The 19,417-nt window shown below is 40.0% G+C and overlaps 1 protein-coding gene across 1 annotated transcript in view; it reads right to left on the reverse strand.

Moving 5' to 3' along the window:
- Positions 1–19,161, reverse strand: part of abca12 (ATP-binding cassette, sub-family A (ABC1), member 12) — a 62,784-nt gene extending 43,623 nt beyond the window's left edge. The window contains exons 1-23 of the mRNA XM_070838360.1: positions 19,087–19,161; positions 18,568–18,661; positions 16,056–16,206; positions 14,781–14,911; positions 13,837–13,898; positions 13,357–13,527; positions 13,013–13,206; positions 12,610–12,728; positions 12,217–12,317; positions 11,726–11,872; positions 10,887–11,053; positions 10,103–10,236; positions 9,369–9,499; positions 8,616–8,780; positions 8,080–8,288; positions 7,563–7,696; positions 7,216–7,330; positions 3,659–6,289; positions 3,098–3,210; positions 2,755–2,822; positions 2,285–2,433; positions 1,958–2,088; positions 1,579–1,721 (exon numbers count right to left, since the gene is read on the reverse strand). Of these exons, the coding sequence (XP_070694461.1) occupies positions 1,579–1,721; positions 1,958–2,088; positions 2,285–2,433; positions 2,755–2,822; positions 3,098–3,210; positions 3,659–6,289; positions 7,216–7,330; positions 7,563–7,696; positions 8,080–8,288; positions 8,616–8,780; positions 9,369–9,499; positions 10,103–10,236; positions 10,887–11,053; positions 11,726–11,872; positions 12,217–12,317; positions 12,610–12,728; positions 13,013–13,206; positions 13,357–13,527; positions 13,837–13,898; positions 14,781–14,911; positions 16,056–16,206; positions 18,568–18,661; positions 19,087–19,152 (5,526 nt within the window). The 5' untranslated portion in view covers positions 19,153–19,161. The remainder of the gene's footprint in view (positions 1–1,578; positions 1,722–1,957; positions 2,089–2,284; positions 2,434–2,754; positions 2,823–3,097; positions 3,211–3,658; positions 6,290–7,215; positions 7,331–7,562; positions 7,697–8,079; positions 8,289–8,615; positions 8,781–9,368; positions 9,500–10,102; positions 10,237–10,886; positions 11,054–11,725; positions 11,873–12,216; positions 12,318–12,609; positions 12,729–13,012; positions 13,207–13,356; positions 13,528–13,836; positions 13,899–14,780; positions 14,912–16,055; positions 16,207–18,567; positions 18,662–19,086) is intronic.
- Between the last annotated feature and the right edge of the window lie 256 nt (positions 19,162–19,417).

Here is a 19,417-nt window from a genome sequence, read left to right on the forward strand (position 1 = left end):
AGTGTCTGGGAGACAAAAGGCAGAGGCACAGGGGAAAGAGCATAATCTCTCTGTTCATGCAGTTTACACAGAAACAATGAAAAGGGCAGAAGTGTCACACAGGTATCATGGATTCTCACAGACTGCCAATGCAGGTACACACCCACACATACTGTGTGTGCACTGGGTCAGCTATAGAGTTTCTGCCACATCAAATCTGTGACAGGTTTTAACTGGGTTCCCTCTAAGGTATACACAAGACAAAGACAGACCAACACTGGTGCAGTATTGTGCTACTCTATACAGTAGGCCTCTACTTTCATCTTGGTATGGATTAGAGCCAATCTTTTGTTTTTGTTAGGTTGATAATGGTATCAATACATGAGAAAAAAATGTATTGAGGATAGATATAAGGTTAAACAATAAACTTGGAAGTAACTGTAAATGTAATTTTGAACAGCAGACTGAAGTAACCTCTTTTAAATGAGTAATGGTTTGACATTTTGGTAATAATGCCATTTTGCTTTCTTCAATGTGCAGTAAACAGGCAAACCAGCAGCAGCTTGTTAGCGTATTGCAGCATTTACAGGTGGTGGCTCAGCTAAGCTAAGTGGCTGGTGGCAACACTATAGCTTCATATTTACTATTTATGCATCAAAGTAGTCCCGTATCAATCTTTTCATGTAACCATTGGCAAGAAAGTGAATAAGTGTAAACTATTCATTTAAAGGAGGCACAAAAGTTGTCAAATATATGCTGTGGCACAATCAAATGCGATCTAATACAACAGCCCTGCAGTTTCAGAGGTGATGATTTATGTTTATCGTAATTTTTGAAGCAAAAGTTTAGTGTCAGTATAGTATTTTATTGCACTGCATTGAAAAGTGTTTCCAATATTTTGTCCCCCTCGTGCAAATAAGTGAGGATGGACAAAACATTAGAAACAAACTCAAATATACTGCTGTCTTTTTCTTTCTCTTTGTCTGTCAGTCAATAACAGACAGATGACAGATAAAAAATATCAGTCTGTCAGTGTTTGGCTTTTGGGGGAGGAACATGTGATCAAATCTGCACTTATGCTGTTTTTGCTTGTCTGTTTTCTCCATCATACTGTGATCAGTTGGGTTTCTGTCAGTGTCACGAAAAGCAGTATGTCTTATGACTGAGGCATAAATAATTTAAGTAACAAATCCCAGCCAACATCTAGTCGACAGCTGCATGTCATTCAGTGTTAATCAACCATACCCACGTTATTTGTGTCCTGGTATGAGACTGCTGTTGGTCAAAACCTTTTTTAAAGAGTAAATATGCATGTAAATGCCTGTGCGCACAGATGGAACAGACAGATTGTAAACCTACAAAGAATAACACACACCCACCATGTTCTTACATCACGTACGTGTTTGGAAACTATTGATAGGTTAGTTGTCACACTGCGATGACAGATACATATTGTTATTTGCAATAATGCGTGCGAGATTTATGCAATGATATCTAGCAGCTCTGTTCTCACACACATGCAAATATGTCCACAAAAAAGTGTCTGCAAATGACTGCGAACACAATGATAGGCACGTACAAATGGCATTCAAGTCTAACCTGCTGAGCTGCCTGCACCGTGTGTTCAATGGCAAGCAGCATTCTTTCCGAGACCTCAGACAAGTTAAAATGACTGGTGTTCAGGGACTGTGCAATTTCTCTCATAAGGGTCATCACTGGAATCTGAAGGCCTAGTATCATCACTGGAAGGAAGGAAAGACAGAAGGTCTGACTCATACAAATGGCTTTTCAAACACTTATTAATATAACTTTAAAAACAGGATGCATAGAAGAAAATGGGTTATGAAAGGGTACTTTGAAAGACGTACCAAGTCTAATAATGACGTCCTTGTTCAATATCTTACATTTTTCCCTCAATACGAGTCTTGTTCTAACCTTACCTAATCCTAACCTAACCTAAGTAACGTAGTGTTCTCACCATTCTCTGCTTGCATGTTGTTCACTGTACTTCCTACGATTTTTTCAAACAGTGGGATAACAGATTGGACATTTTCCCACAGCTCTGTTCCTTTGAAAGTGGACAGAAGGGCTTCTAGCACTTCTTCAAGTCTGTGAAGAAAAACACGGCATTTGGTTTAGAGCAACCACAGAGGAAACAACACAGCAGCCTTTATTATGAAAAACAACCCCAAAAACTTCACTATCATCTCACACACACATGCAAGTGAAGAAATTCAACATTAAGACGCTGTCTAACCAACATCTAAGTAATGGTTTGGTTCAATTAAATCCCCAAATAACTTACTTGTCCCATGTTTCTTGGTCCGCCATCCCGGTCACCACCTGCTCCAGGAGTGGAGCAAGATGAGCAAAGCTTGCAAGAGATGGAGAAGTTGTATGCAAGCCTGAGTCTCCCATGACGAGTGGCCAAAGCATGCTCAAGAGTTTGCTCATCTGACAATAAAAAAAGTAGAAAAAAGGTTCCATTATCACACACATAATCAAGAACATGCTTTTTTGTTTTGTTTTTGTCTGTTTTTATAAATGATGCTGCATTTCAATATCCTATAACACAACTAGCTTATGGATGTAGTTTTGAACTGGGCTTTGGATAACAGTTCCAGTAGCAACAGAGATAACATTGAGGTGTTTTATCAGCATTTTACTTTTAATGTAACATAATGTTTAACCATCCTTCTTTTAATCCACACTTAACTTAAAAATATTAGTATTAATAATGAACTTCTCATACATGCACAGTATTTAAAGCCTTACCTGGCCGATGATTACATGCAGATTTTCCACTGATGCACTCTCAAAAGTTGCCCAGAGACTCATGTTGCCTAAAAAAAAAAAAAAACACTGATCACAAAGTGGACCTTAATTTCAATATCAAATACACAAACAAAATCTTCCATGTGAAACTTGGAGTGAAGTGTCTTAGTCTTACAACAGAAAACAAAAAGAAACAAACATTGTGCTACTTTGATCCACTGCTCTTTGGCTGTCTGGCATTAACTCTTGAATAATGAAGTGCACAATGTGAACTCCACTCCATCAGACTTCATCAGGATTCAACATGTTGTCCACCTACAGTGACAGACAGACGCAGACTTGCCTTGGCCAGACTCCAAGATGAAGTGAGTGATGTTAATGAGGACAGAGACGTAGGGCTGGGCTGCGCTGTTTGGAGGCAGGAGGCTCTGCAGTGTCTTCATCTCATTCAAAATTCTTAAGAAACAAAGCACATCAATATTTCACATCTGAACGTGTCTCATCAAAAGGTCATCATGTCTCATCAAATTTTGTCAAAGGATTGCAGCACTGCATGCAATCCATCTTCCCATTTGGTATAAATTATCCACCTAGTTCTTAATTATGATCTCTCGAATGATGTCGCCTGCTGATTTTTATTAAACTTATCTATGGAGGAACTACTTATCTGACATGCAAAATGAATGACATTAATTTCCATTGGTAGGGCAGTACAACCAAAAGCGCTCTGAATACCAAGGACCAACATTTGACCTCTTTAAAGCAGATGAAAAAATGCTGCCAAAAATGTCCTGTTTGACCAAGCCTATTTCCCGACAACACAGATAAATAAAATGTTTTTCTCATTATAGCAATGTTGCCATTTTGTTAATTTAAGTATAGGGAAAATAGCAGCATCACTCACATCTGATTCCAGCTGTCTGGTCCGCTGACTGTGGACATGCTCTCAAAATATGTGGTGACTACTTGAAGTCCAGAAAGCAGGTACTCTGCGTACATCTCTGGTATGATCTGTTGGATGATACTCTCAGCCCTCTTGAGGATGTGGAGGGAGATGTTACGCGATGAGTCAAAACTCATACCTGGTTGGACAATGAGCTTAAGTGAGTCATGCACAGTTTCCAGAATGTTCTGCTGTAGAGAGATTGGCAGGGGGGCCGTGGCTTCGGTCAGGAGCTGCATAGCAAATCGGACTGCTTCAAAAATGGCGGCTAAGAAGTCATCACTCTGTAAGCCATCGGGTTGCTCTGCCACCATTAGGGCTTTGCTCAGGGAGTGTGTGATATTGCCAATGATGGTAAGGTAGGCCAGTTGATCATCACTGAGAACAATAGCCATTGTCTTCAGCAGGTGCTGGAGGTCTTTCACAGGTGTGGAGGCAGTCAAAGAGGAGTTTCCCCATTGGAGCATACTAGTGAGAACCAACGGGACACTGGGTTGTTTCATCCACTTCTGTATGAGATCAAGGTATAGTTTGATTTGGAGCTCAGCGCCATGCAGAATGGTTGTGTTGAACAACGGCTCTGAACCCATGATGTTATTCTGAACCTCTAGGTTGAGTTTTATGACATCAAAAAGGCGTCTGAGAATCTCCACTGTTGTCTGGCCAATTTTACTCAACCCTGCACCATCGACTGGGTGCTGGAGGCTGGTGATCAGGAACTCTACCTGGTTGCTCACAAACAACGAGAAATCCGTCTGTGCCAGCTGTAATGTCACTTGCATTTGTGTGAGGTACAAAACGGGCTGGATGAAATGTGAGAGTGTGCTGCTGCTGGTGACATTCTCCAGCCTCCTCAAGTACCAATCCACAATCTTCAGATATACATTCTGGGCATACATTTGGTTCATCATCAGGGTGGCGTTAAAATTGTTGTTAAATGGTTCCGTGGTGGCGGCTAGCTGTATGAGACTCTCCAGCACTCTGATTTCATTCATGATCTCCGGTGTGTTAAGGTGGTTCAGCTGGAGGTTCATCTTGATGTTAGCCAGGGTGCTGTTTAGGGTGTGTATGAGAGCCATGTGAGGATCGGAGCTGAAGTTACTTTGGACAACGTCACTGATGGCATTATTGATCATTACCGGGATGAGGGAGAGGGTGGCTGTCTCATTACGGAGAGCAGGTAGGTGTGTCAGGAAACTGCTGACCCCATTTATCAATCCCATAACACACTGGGCTGTCACCATCTGGTGCTGCTGTGGTTCAAAACACTGGCGAACGTTGATAATCTCCATTATATTGATCATCAGGTCGTTTATGTTGGCAGCTCCGGCCATTGCAGCAATGTTGTTTAGCTCCTCAAGCGTCAGGTTTGACTGTGCCAGTGCATTCTGGATGCCAGACACAGTAACATTTGGTGTGGCCATGATCAATCTGATGAAGTGAACAAGCTGTTTGAATGTTTCCACATTAGCAGCATGATTTGAGGACAGGAGAAGTGAGAAGAACAGGGATGCAATTTCCTCATCTTCCTGTCTACTCAGAACAGAGTTGGGTACAGCTAGTCTGATGGTGACGTTACCATTGGCTGAGAGCATCATGTCTAATATCTGGTCCAGGAAGGTGAAGATTTCTGAGATTCCAGCCAGACAGTTCTGACCTGCTGCACATTCGGCAATCTGATACTGCAGTGCTTTGAAATCATGGAGAAAGCGAGCAGCTTCTTGTTGGACCTCCTGTGGTAGGAATGCCACAAATTTCTGTATAACAATGCTCTGGGCAGCATCTGGTCCAGCCTGAGTCAGGTTCTGAATGCTCTCGGGGGTGAGGAGGCTGAGAAAGTCCTTGGAAAGGTGGTGGAGTTCAGTGACTTGTGCTGCGCTCAGCTGCCCACTTGGTAACGTGACATGTTGGATTTTTTGCAGTCTGTACAGAGACATCACAAATTCTTGAAGCTGGCGCATGTACCCAAGAATGATGTTAGTTGGGTCACCATTGGGAGAATCCATAACTGTCTTCAGTAGCTCCATGGCGCTGAGGATGGCCTCTACAACCCCTGCTGAGGTCTGGTTGGTGAAAGGCTGGATGGCTTCTCTGAGATGGGCCACATAATCGGGGTGGAAGTAGCCTGAATAGGTAAGCAGAGAGTGTCCCATGATGTGGGAGAGAGACAGGGTGAGGTTACCTTCCCAGGAGAGGAACTCCATTATCAACCGTTCCAGTTCAGGCATTGTTGGGTCTGTCTCATCGAAGGTAAAAATGTGCTGGTTGAACCTGCCAAGCTTAGAGGCAACATCAAGCACTGTGGAGACACTGATGGGTTCATCACTGAGGAGCAGAGGCAGCAGTGGTGTCAGACCTGTGGACTCCAACAGGCTACTGATGAGGGGAAGCATGACATCAGTGTTGGTGATATTTTGGTCAGGAAGCATGGTGATCTTCTGGACAAAACCATCCAGGTTATGGATGAGGTTAACCAGGTAGACAGAGAGCGCATCTCCACCTTGGATTTCTTGATTCAAATATGATCCTGCCAGATGTTTATAGATGTCACCATATACATGCTGCAACAGATTCACAGTCCCTTTGAGGCAACTACAGAGAAAAGAGAAAAGTAGAGGAGAATGAGAAGAGATTTTATAAATGGCTAATGTGTGTAAAACGGTAACACTGAAACATACTTTTGTAACCTCCCTGTCTGTACTATGCTGAATTTCACATTTGTGCAAGGAGGCTGCCCCTTTAATCCCTGACAATAGCAATCAGTTCATGTTAATCATTTAATTAAAGGAATAATTCTACATTTTTGGAAAAACACTCTCACACCTCTCTAATATTGTCAGTAGCACAGACAGAAAACAGCTAGCTTGGCTCCGTTCAAAAGGAAAAAATCAAACAGATTAAACAAAATCCTTTTAGAGCATTACAGGGAAAAGTTGCAATGCTGTAAACTGGCCGCTTTCAGCTCGACTCGAGATGACTGATGGCTTCACCTGCAACTCAGCTTGTCAAGTCACCAGTGGCTAATCTTAGAAAATAAGGCATGTCACCCGTTTCAACTGTCAATCAGCTTGTAGCCGAGTCAGCAAACTGTCAGCTGGTCGAAATGGCATAGTTTTGGATGGAGATTAAGATCAGTAATTAGCACAATATGTCTCGATGATTTAATCTATACAGAAGCTGAAGAGTCAAAATGACAATTTGCGGATTTATGGGGGATTATGTGCTGTGACTTTCATCACCTCAAGCAAGGAATATTCCCAAAGAAACCTTTAAAGCCGCTGGACATGGCTTCATATTTAACGGACAGATATGAGAGTGATATCGCTTTTCTCATCACACACTAAGCAAAAAAGAAAACAATATTTCCCAAAATACTGAATTATACCTTTTGTTTTAAATCAGTTAAGAGCTGATAGTCAATACCAGAACAGAAAATTCCAGAGCCTATTAATCCATCTCTATCGTCTCCACATTCAGTAAGGCATCATTCGCTAAAATGAACAAGCTTTGTCTCTTACTTCACCAGGACCTCTTGGTTTGGTGACATCAGAGCCTGAGTCACTGCAGGAACAAACTGTGTCCAGTCCAAACCAGTATCACAATGAATGGTGAAGGTGTGCACATTAGCAGAACCTAAAGGAGAAGGTAAACAAATTACATACATACTTGAGCTAGTTGTGTTCATTTTACCATTTTAAATAAACCAGGAATCTTTTACTCTACATATTCTCCCTCCACCTTTTGTTAAGCCCAGTGACATCCTCTATCAATTAATGAGTACAGAACCATATGAGTAAAAAAAAAAAAATGATTTACTGGAAATATAGACTCACTATAGACAAATACAGACTATATATAGACTCACAGTTTGCTGGCTGAATTGTGACACCAGGCCTGTAGTTCAAAATCCAGTTGACCATGTGGAAATAATTCTTTACCACTGGCCACAGTTGGCTCTTCTCGAACTCTTCTCCAAACCTCACCATGGACAAGAAAACACTGCATGCAAACAAGGCAAAAGTACAACATATTTGACACAGTAAAATGCCAAAACAACTGCTTTAATTGAGACATTATCTAAAACACATAATGGTGGAAATTGATCTTGCCATTCACATTTAATTTTTTTCCTTGCACTTATTTCACTGAATTAGGCCATTTGCATTGCCTTGTCCAACTGAAATCAAATTTCTCCACTGTGAAAAAATTCTATCTACTTTTAAATTAAAGACATTATGTGGCTTTTAAGACTGATAATGACAAATTATTTTAGAGGATATGACAACCTGCAATCAATCATCTGTTCAAATCAAAAGCAGACATGCAGAGAATCTGCTCTGGAATGAAACCCTGCAGGTATATAATCAACACTTTCTCAAGACCTTTGTTGGAGAGTCCCAACAACATCATGAGTGTTGTTGTCTGGCATCCAGTTCATCCAGTATGCTCCACCTAGATCTGTGGCCAGTCGATCCAAAAATATTCCAAACTGCATGCTGTTATTGTACAACTTGTGCCACTCAGAGAGAATCATGGGGAGTGTTACGATGTAGTCTGCTTGTCCCATGATGGTGTTGTACAGTGTTTCTCCCTGTGGAAATACAACATGAAACAAGATGTAATAATAAAAAACACATCTAATGATCATCTGTCAGGTAAAACATAGGCAGAACATATGTAAACCAATTATAGATGGATCCGTTGCTACAGACTGACTAAATGGATTCTGTACATTTCTACCATATACAACAATTCAAGTCTTAAACCTCTGAAATAATAATAAAAAGTATGGAGTGTGACATAAAGTTGGAGGCGGACTCATAAATCTTTTATGTTTTCAACACAGAGTAGAAAGTGAATTTCATGCAGCATGCCACTTTGAAATGAAACTCTTCAAATGCAGTTAAGTCATTTTTACCTCATGAACCAATGGCATCCAGTCCATCAGTAGAGCTTGCTGCAGAGTGGAGCTGTTCTGGCAGATCAGTGATCTCCACACCTCGATCTTTATGCTCTCGGTGTTTAAAAGCCACTCGAAGGGGCCCAACAGATCCTCACACGATGAAGACTCAGATGCAAAACTCTAGTAGAACAAAAAAGCATCGAATGATAAGTGTTTGCTAACTGAATTGCTTTCTGTACTCAAACACCACAATCATTAGTGAAATAAATTGTGATGGACAGGTGTTCAGTCAGTCATCTGAGACTATAGACTTCTTGCACATAGTTTCATACAGATTTATTTGTGTTCTAACTCTGTGTTTTATTTATAAATCGTATTTAGAACTCACTTATGCTTCATGAGTCTGAACACTGTGTGACTGATTAACATGTCTTTCAAAAAAAAAAAAGTGAGCAAAGTATAGTCTAAAATAAAGATATTTAGCTTGTTGTTTTTTGCAACCTGGGTCTTGTTTTGCGGTTTTTGCCTTCTTTTCTTGTTTATGATAACAATTTATACACCACTGTCCTTGCTGTGAAATGAGACTGTTGCAATACTGCCAGCTATAACTTCACAGCCACTGTAGAAAAGGACAAGTTAAGCTAATTAACTAAAGCATTTATTTGGAAGTGAAACTTAAGGTAAATTCACCCAAAGTTGTCTATCAAGATTGTTTTTGAGAGATGAACAGCCAAAGGCTTATGGCCAGGTGAAATGTCACTAGCATACCTTTATAATCACCTCCATCAGACCGTCCAGGACCTGACCAATCCAAACGCTAGCCTCAAACTGGTTTGTCAGCAACGTTTGATATATCTCTTGGAGTTTGTCAGCGTCTTTCAGGACATTGTCCATCATTTCTGAAAACAAAGACAAAGTCAGATCTGGTGAGCTCACTAATAATTAGTGATATTCTAAAAAAACACAAATGCACCTTTGCACACTCTTACATTGCAGAGTTACTCATTTGACTTCCATTTCTGTTGTATAATACATCCCAAGGGGCTGTGTAATCATGTGTTATAATTTTCCGTTGTGTGTATGTGTATCCATTTCCTGCTTGGTAATGTCTGTCCTACTTTGGTTCAACAGGTTCAACAGGTTCAACATTTTCTTTTTCATCAGTCCCCTGAGAAAAGATATGAACCTATCCCACCTCTCAGTTATATACAAACTCCAGATAGAGAGAGAAAAAGTTCAGTCACGTCCCTCCCTTGTCTCACTCTTTCATTGTGAGGGCTGATAACAGAAGCTCATGTTTACTGCATACCTCTTCCCGCAGCTCTCTATCAATATCAAAATCTTTTTCATATTGACAGGAACAAATGCTGTCCATGCTTGTGAGTCCAACAGAAATAAGAAAGACCTTTTTTAGTATAAAAACCTTGTCATATGCTGACACTGCCACTGTAAAGAGCCAATTAAAGTAATTACCCCACTAGCAGGATGTTCTGTAGTCTTACCTTCCACTGTATGTAAAGCCAGTGTTGCTGACTTCATGGACTGAAAACCTGTTCTCAAGATGCTCTGGACCACCATATCCACCTCAGGCACACCATTTATAATCTCCATCACCACTTGACCAACTTCCAAAAACCTGCCAAAGCAAAAGACCAGACTCAAGATAAAGTACAAAATTTGGATACGAGACTTGAGGCAGAAATGTTTTACTGATTTGTGCTTCTCATATTTAGCCTGATGTGTGCAAGGAGAATTTGAGACTCCCAAAAAGTTTGACGGTCAGACAGTGAGAAGACAAATATAAAAAAGGGACAACATCAGACGGTTTCCGGTTTGGGAATAAAGTATCAAACTAGAAAAGATGAATGGGCTGGCCAATGATAGAATACACTGATGAACAAACAGTTTAAGAATTGTTACAAAAATGGTTAAAATGTAATCTGTAAAACTCCCAAATGATTTCCCAGAAATGTTAAAGCTAATGTTTCCTCCCTGTACAGTATATGAATCTCTACTTGGATAAAATAACGTGACCATTAGCTGCTGCAAGAGAATATTTTTGAGAAATTGTATGATTGCACAAAAATGCTTAACTACCCACTAATATACATTTCTTAAAAACTCTTTCCACTTGTCTGAACATTTGTGTGACATTCGGAAATCCCATTTATTGCTTCGATATAATGTGCTTAGTTTTTGCCACGTTAAAAAACTGAATAGTTTGTAATAGATTTGCTTTACACCTATTTGGCAATATAGGTGAAGAGCAGACAGAACTGCACTTACAGCTCCTCCTCGATGTTTTGTGGTTGTGTAAGTACACTTCTCCGGATCCTCGTGATGTTGGAGCCTCCCTGTCCTCCTGGGGATAAACCTCCCATCAGACTGTGCAGCAGCCCTTTGGCGAAGGATACATCATGCGGAGCAACCTGCTGACTCCACGAGAGGAGAGCCTGGCAATAAAATAGTTCACATAAGGGAGGACAAAGAAGGTATGCTGTATTAGATTTGCAAAATTAGAATAATTTCAGCTAAATCCAACCTGAAGGTGCAGAAAGTTGAGACCACATGAATTGGTTAATTGCTGGCACTAAACTGTATGTCATTAGCACATGTACACCGGCAGTGAATCTGTAGGTGACATGCTTGAGCAACATGACACATGCACATTATTGCTATATGCCAGCATTAGACTGTTAATTGATGTCTGTCTGACTGTTTGAGCGAGTCCACAGTAATCACTGTGTTAGCTAACAGCCTCTGATTGGGAATTATCTCATCAAAACACATCTACCGTAGCAGCACCGCTAATTGGATGTCTTTGAGGTTTCTGTTCCCTAGGTACTACCTGGGAGTTGCAGGTGCTTGTTGCTATGGCCAACAGCTTCCTTGCGGTCTTAGCCTAATTATTTGGTGCGCTCTGAATCGAATTACTTGTGAAGGTGGCACTCGAGAATGCAAATAAGGAGCAAGGGCAGAAGAGCACAGAGGCAGTGAGAAAAGAGAGCAGAGATGAAAGGAAGAAAAGAAAAAATGGCTCCCACACACATCAAGCAGCTGAGTCATTTCTGATGTCCATGAGTCTGACCGTTACTGATGATAACACTCCTATCCTTGTGACCTACCTGTTTTGCCAGCATGTCAGGGCTGATCCAGCCTAGAAGCATGTCCACAGCGCCTGTACTACACGCTGCTGTGAGCCACATCGGGTTGCTGCTGTTGCCACACAAGTAAGAATGCACCATGTCTCTGTCCAATGTCAGGGCAATAGCCTAGAGAAGAGATTTACAGTAGATACAATTGTCAAAACATCAACTATGGTCAAATTCATCAATGGATTAATAATTACCACAAATAGTCAAACAGTAATGTAGTAAAAGAGTATTGTGTCAAATAGTTTTACACCTCTAAAACATACTAATTAACACACTATATTTGGCAAAGCAAATAATCCAGCTCATAACCCCTGTAAAAGCGTGAAATGCTGTTTTTGCACTTTTGTTTTTTATGTATTAAACAACCAAGATATTATGTGTTGGTTTGTGAGCTTTAGAGGTGGTTTCTTGATACAGTGTAGAAAGTGTGGGAATATACAAAGACTTTGCTGGACGCGTACCTTGTCCAGTGGTATCTGGACCTCTTGTAGGACACGTTTCACCATTTCACTTAGTGAGTCATTCTGCAACGTGACAACCGCTCCGAGGGAAATGGACACATCTAATCAAAATCAAATCACATAGTCAGGTGTTACGCACTAATGGCTCGTCAGCGCAAAACCTGACTGACAACATTTCTTTGGTGTTTTGGTATCAAAGGTGAACGATGATGGCATTGCAGCCTCCTTTAACATGCAGGACATTTCTTCACTGTGATCTAGTGTTGTAATCAGATATTTAGAATAAACACAATATATGTATAATATACATTAAAGACATTTAATTAAAAACACCCTCAAAATCGCTGAGAATGCGTGATATATGGTTCAGTGCACCTAATGGTGCAAAGTTACCTTTGCCTGGCCAGTTTTGAACATAGTGGATCAGGTTGATGCCTCCAGCCAGCAGTGGATGCACTGTGGAGAGTGAGGCACCGGCCTCAGGGAAATTGCTCTGGATGACACGGAAAGCCCTAGAGAGACCATGGGGCGAAAACATTTAAAGCTCAAAACAAGACAGAATCTGCAGCAAACAATTGACAGAACTAATGATTAGACAAACACACACTTTGCCCTGCTGCTCCTATAAATCCTTAAGCTAAGACATTGTGGGTCGCAAACAGGGCTAGACTGAGTGTTTGAAATCCAATACCAATGGAGTATATTAGGTTTTTTTCAAGACTTACTAAACTAATTACACCTTCACACAGCTGTCCTTCATTCATTTTGCATTGTTCCATTATTGAAAGTACATTACCCCTCTATGTTGGTGAGTAGGACCTCTATGCTGTTCAGCACTTGGTCAAAAGATCCTGAGGAGAGGAGCTGGGGAACAGCTAGGAGGCTTTCCCACAGAGAGGTCTGATTTTGCAGCTGATTGTACACCATCACCGCCATCCCGGCCACTGTCACCATCTCATCTGGTTTTGTCAGCATCAGCTCCGTCAGTATCTAGACGACCAGAGGCAATTTCAGAGTCGACAAAGCAAAAAAGGCTGTAGCAGTTTTGTGTAATTTGTAGATATACTGAAAATATTTCATGTAAAACGGAAATAAGATACAAAGTTTAAAGTTAGCAAACATGTACACAAGCACACACACCTGATTGAGTGTGATGATGGAGACTTCAAACACAGTGTCGTTGGACATGCAGAAAGTGACCACAGCATTGGCGAGGGGGTTGGCTGAGGTTCTGTTTATCATGGGCAGTGTCATGGTGCAGAAGGCTCTCTTCAACAGGTTCACTGACTCCAGCATTTTGTTCGAGCTCTCCTACAAGGGATATGATTTATGCGGATTCAGATTATCACAGATAGGCATTAATTGAATATATTTATTCAAAAGGTAAATTCATACAATAACATTTCATTTTCTGAACATAAATTGTACCTTTAAATTACAATGTTTCTATGATACGTTTCAATACTAGCTGTATTACTGAAGTATTACCGGAACCAGTAATTTCTACACATGCTCAAAGATGTTAAGTTTTAACTTTAACTTTAAATGAATCTTCAAGGCTTTCCCATATTCTTTCCCATATATATTTTGTTCCTCCCATTATGACTGAACAATACCCACCTGATCTCCCAGAGGAGGGGCACCGGCAGAGACATCATTTGAGCTTCTTTGGTGAGGCACGCCTTTAACACAAGAACACATCACACATTGTCGAAACACTGACTGAATGCGACATTTACCGCAATGCCAAATATCATAGTCACCTTATAATGCCGACATGAGAAGGAGCTTCAGACCAGGTTTTTTGGACCATATGGTCTAGAACGTCTATTCTTCTGTATTCTATTTTGGGAGTCATGCTTTCTTGCGGAGAGTTAGATGAAAAGATCATTATCCCTCTCATATCTGTCCATTAAATGTGAAGCTACCCGGAGACAGTTAGCTTAGCTTTGCATTAAGATTGGTAATAAGGGGACAACAGCTACCTTCACTATGTTTCCAAGGTAAAAAAAAAACAAAAACTAATAAAATCCACCTATCAGCACATCTAATACTTTTGTTTTAACTTTCAGACTAGCTGTTTCCCCTGTTTCTAGTCTTTATGCTAAGCTATTCATCTCCTGGTTCTGGTTTCATATTGAACACATAATCTGCTCAATCAAGAAAGCAAGTGTCAAAATGTCAAACTATTCCTTTAATGAAATTCAAGATTGTCAATGTTTGTTTCATAATGTTTAATCTACTAGAAATGAAAAGATTCTGACTAAGTTAGAATTAGTTAGAATTTCCTAGTTTCCCAGTTTGAAACTATTATTTAATTATCATTTGCTTTCACTAATCCATTCATCCTGGGGTGATGATCTCCTTCTATCCTCCTGAAATAAGTGTCACTGTCAAAATATCACAATGGCTGTTTGTGCTAGCACAGGTTTGAATGGGGCTACTTTACAGGATGTATAATTAAAAAGATAATTTCACCCAGAAGTAGGGGTGTGAAAACATGAGAAAGTTATTTTGGCACATGTACATGTAGAAAGACTGGTCTGTGAAAGAGGAGAGCATACCCAAAATGTTGTTCAAGGCTTCAATCACTGCCACAGGGTCATTGCTGGAGTTCCTCTGGAAAGCAACCTTGAGAAAACCTTCTGCCTGGACCAGGTGTTCCAGTGGGGAGCCCTTCGGCAGGGAGTTCAACCTGACGTACAGAGTCAGATGAGGAAATGAAGAGCTACTCTACCAAATCTATGTATGTATTTCAAACTAAAGTTTGTCTTCAAGCATGTTCCCACAGAGGGTTTTAATCCACCGGTCTGAAAAGCTAAAACATCTTACAGGGCAATCGGTTCATAATCGTATCTAGTCAGGTATCACTGTACTCACTCAATAGTGAGATCTGAATACAATTTGACAAAGGTATAAAAGCAATTATTTATGTTTGCATTTTCTCCCATGAGGCTTTGACCGTGAGCTACTGGCTGAAACTGGCTGATGATATTTGTTACCTTGGTTAGGCTGACAATTCATTTTAGTATCCACTACACAACAGATGTATATTTAGCTTACAATAAAGAAAGAAAACTGCAAGGACATTTAATTTTTTTCAATAAGATCAACAAAAAAACACTCAAACAAGTTCAGTTACAAAAGCCAGTGGACCAAAGGCCAGCTAAAAGACGAGGCGGGACTTTAACTCAAAACCAAACAAAAGCTTAGCTAAGTAGTTGGGCTGGATATTTGTGTAATCCATCATTCCTCTGCAGGTTTAGGGTTAAGCAAACCAAATGTTTCAGTGACAGCAGTGACAAAAGTCGAGAGGACAATTGTAAGCTCCACTAACTGCTGTTGGTATTATTGCTTGAACTACAGTAGACAGACATCCGTGAATAAAGGTGTTCGTTTCCTTAAGATTACGTAACTTTTGAAGGAACTACAGTGAAAACAGACAAAACAAAAGACAGACAAAAAAACTAAGCTACACAAAAAAAAAATTAAATATAGTCAAAAATGTTAATTGATTTTCATCCTTGTGACTCACAGTGGATGAATATGCCTTCATGAAACTGTGGAAAGTTATGATAATGTAAGGATTAAGGAGACTTCCCCTCCACCACAGGGGGCATGTCTGTTGTTGGTATATTTCCATGAACACCCTGACTAATCATCTCATGTGATGCTGCTATGCTGAGGCGTGTCCCTCCTTTGTGGCTCATGGGCCTTCTGCACACTTTTAATTTTTAACCACACGGGGACACCCAGCATGTTTAAGAAAGAAGAAGCTACATGGCGCATTCTAGATACAGCGACACTGACTGAAATTACAACTTCAATAAATATGGTACCGTCCATTCCGTGAGGATCTGTGGGTCGACTTTGATGCAGCCGGGTCCACCAGGCGTGATTTGTTATGACATTTGCTGTCTGTGTTGCACATGAGGGTCTGCAGGAAAGGGAAGAAGCCTGTGCTGGGGAGGTTTCGGGGTCCCACGTAACCTGGAGGAGACATAACAAAGTGTAGTGAGGACGCTGGAAAACACAACTTCTATTAAGTATTGTTGCAAATGTGAACTAATTTCAATTTGTCGGCATCACTGCAAGTGAGTAACTCATTCTGCCTTTTGTCATAAAACAATCTCAGCTGCTCCATAGATTCAGAAAACAGAAAAAGAAACATAAAAAGCATGAAGATCAGGTTCCAGTCATACCGCTGTGACTAGACTGACCTCTCTGGTAGTCATATCTGTTAATGTTATATGAGAAGGCACAATACGTTTCTCTGAAAGGGCCGAGCAGTGTTTGACTAGGCTTATTGTGACATTTGTGTCATTGTGAGCCCTATAGAATATAAATTAACTTTGAAGAGCTGATTTACATCAGACCTCAGAATACGTGTTTACATAGCTAGAGAGAAAACAGTGAAATTGCATAAAAATGACTAATGTGAGTTAAACATGAGCAGTATTTAAACAGGCATTCAACAGAAGGAATAACTTTGTTGAACGGCAAGAGGCGCAAATCCAATAATGGGAACGGCTTTGTAATTATGCAACCGCAATGAAAATGTGGAGGGTAATAAACCTAGCAGTCAGCACTCACATAATAACTCCAGTATTTTTAAACCCTATCTACAGTCTATTGCGCTGTCTTGATCAGTTAGTTTGGGTTATTGTGTGACTTTGGTGTTTAAAATTATTCATTTGGATCCAACACAATATTTGTGTAACACACAATAACACAAACAAACTAACCAATTAAGGCAGCAGGGCTGTCCCATCCTCTGCACGGTAAAATTACTGTTTTTGTAAAGGGAGTCTGGTGGGTATGAATAGTGCGATTCTGGTTTTAAAAAAAGGAGCTATGGTCTATGGTCTATCTCTGTAGGGATCCTTTCCATACTGCTCTCAGACATTTAGAATAACAATCTGAGTTTTTGGCGACAAAAACAAGCACTTTTAGTGTACTTACTTTGATCTCACCCCAAAGGATTACATTATAGCACTATATTGCCTCTTCTCAGCTGCTGCAAAATCCAAGTTTAAAAATACTGGAGTTATCCTTTAAAAGCATTAGTACTATCCAGCAACAGCAAAAAATAATATAACTGCATATAACTTGGTGTGCGTATATAGGTTTTAATATATTTTCTATATATTCATTAGTTTTTAAACCATGACACTCCAAATGCAACAAGAGCCATCTTATGGAAAATAGTTATTGTACATTTCCATAACGATCATAAGTCATGATTTATTAGCACTAAAAGCTCTGGGGAAAATAGTGGCCTGGATTCAATTTAACAGTCCGGTCATCTGAAATCCCTTGAGTCTGTGTCAGTAGATTAATTTACAGCACTGCACTACCTGACTGAAGGCTACTGCTGGTCATTCAGTCCGATATTGAAGACAGCTTTGTTGCCTGTTGGGTGTGGTCTAACAGTGTGTCTGTTTCCAGCATGTATAAAAACAAAAAACCTACCAGACATCACTTAAACAGGGAGGGGAGATGTTATTGTTCAGATCCAAAGGGTATATTTTATATTAGGGCACACTGGGGTTATCAAATTACAGGTGAATCCCTGCATCCAGAGAATCTGATCCATGACAAACAAAGGTGGGAGGGTTGCCTCGTCACAATTACAATCACTGCAACAAAGCAAGAGGGTCCTTCTGTCCTCCTGTGGTGACTTCTTCCAAACCAAGTGACTGGTTGTAATTTCTGTCCCTCAACTCTCACTCGCTGTCGTAGATGGTGACACAAAGGCAGAAATGCATGTAGCACTCCCTCCTCAAGCACCTTTACTCATGTTTAGTGCAGATGAATAAACACGCGCTCAGTCAGTTGGGGTTAAGGAATAAAGGAGCTCAAGCACCGTATCAATGGTGTGGGGAGAGGCTCGGATCTGAAGGACTGCTCAAGTTTCAGTTGAACTTTCAATTTGTTTACTTTGATTGTGAAACTGGAATGTCCCCAAGTGTGTAGCTGCTATCCTTTTAGATGTTTATCAAAAATTCTGCAGCCCATCCCAAGTCAGTATTGTTGTAATTAACTTTAGCTGACTAGATTTTCCCCTCTAGTTCCCAAGTTTTAGATTTTGCTTCAGTCTTTACTCTAAACTTTAAAAACGTAGCATCAGACTCATTTAATGACCTGTTTAATATGTTGTCAAGGACATGGAGGCTACAAAAACGTTAATCTACTACTCTGAATTTAGAGGCATATAAGACGTCATTGTAATATTTATCAAAGGAATTTGCAATTTTTCTTTATTGAAAACACCTATTACAGGGTTTACCTTCATCTTTTTAAAAAAAATTTTTTATACATCGTCCTTTTTCTATGCAGTTTGACACTTACATGTATCCTTTACTATTGGAGGGTACTGGTTGCGGGTCACAGCAATGATGATGAAGATGACCAGAGGCCAGATGATCAAAGTCAGGGACCATATCTATAACAAAAGATATCATAAAATAGAAGTAATCCGTTTATGAAAAGAAAAAATAAATACATAAATATAAATGATAATAATAAATATAATAATATGATATAATAAATAAACTGAAAACAAACAGGGAGCCAGTGTAAAAAGGCTAAAACAGGTGCGATGTGATCGTGCCTGTACATTCTGTAATAATTTTTCTTGGTTAAAGCAAGTGAAAAGAATAATCAAGGTGCAAGGAGATTCATTTCTGCATCTCTAACATTTTGCATAGATCATATTTTTGCAATATTTCTGAGGTGATAAAAACACAATATATACTGCATATCCCCCAAAATCTTTCTCAGGGAATGGCATAGCTGACGGTAAATAGGGATCTGTGGGCTTGTGTGAAAATAAAACAATAGTTTTCAGGGCACTTGAAAGTCACTCACCGGCTGTCTGATGACTGCCAGCCCATTCTTCCAGAGAAGAAGCCGCAGCTGCTGGAGGAACGCCATCAGTGGAAGAGGCTGCAACAAAGACACAAAATATGAAAAATATCCATCCATCATCCATCCTGAAGCTTTATCCTGCTTATCTTATTGTTTTTATCCAACTGGGTACCACTTTACAAGAAGACCACTCTCACAAAGGATTTATACATGGTTCATAAATATTTTACTAATTGGGTTGTTAACATTATTATAATTATTAATAAGCTGTTTTAACACAATAGATAAAAGGGTCAACTGTTGTTTGTCATGCCTCAAATCTTATTGGTTA

Source organism: Pempheris klunzingeri, chromosome 10 (assembly GCF_042242105.1).
Source record: "Pempheris klunzingeri isolate RE-2024b chromosome 10, fPemKlu1.hap1, whole genome shotgun sequence".
NCBI lineage: Eukaryota > Metazoa > Chordata > Actinopteri > Acropomatiformes > Pempheridae > Pempheris > Pempheris klunzingeri.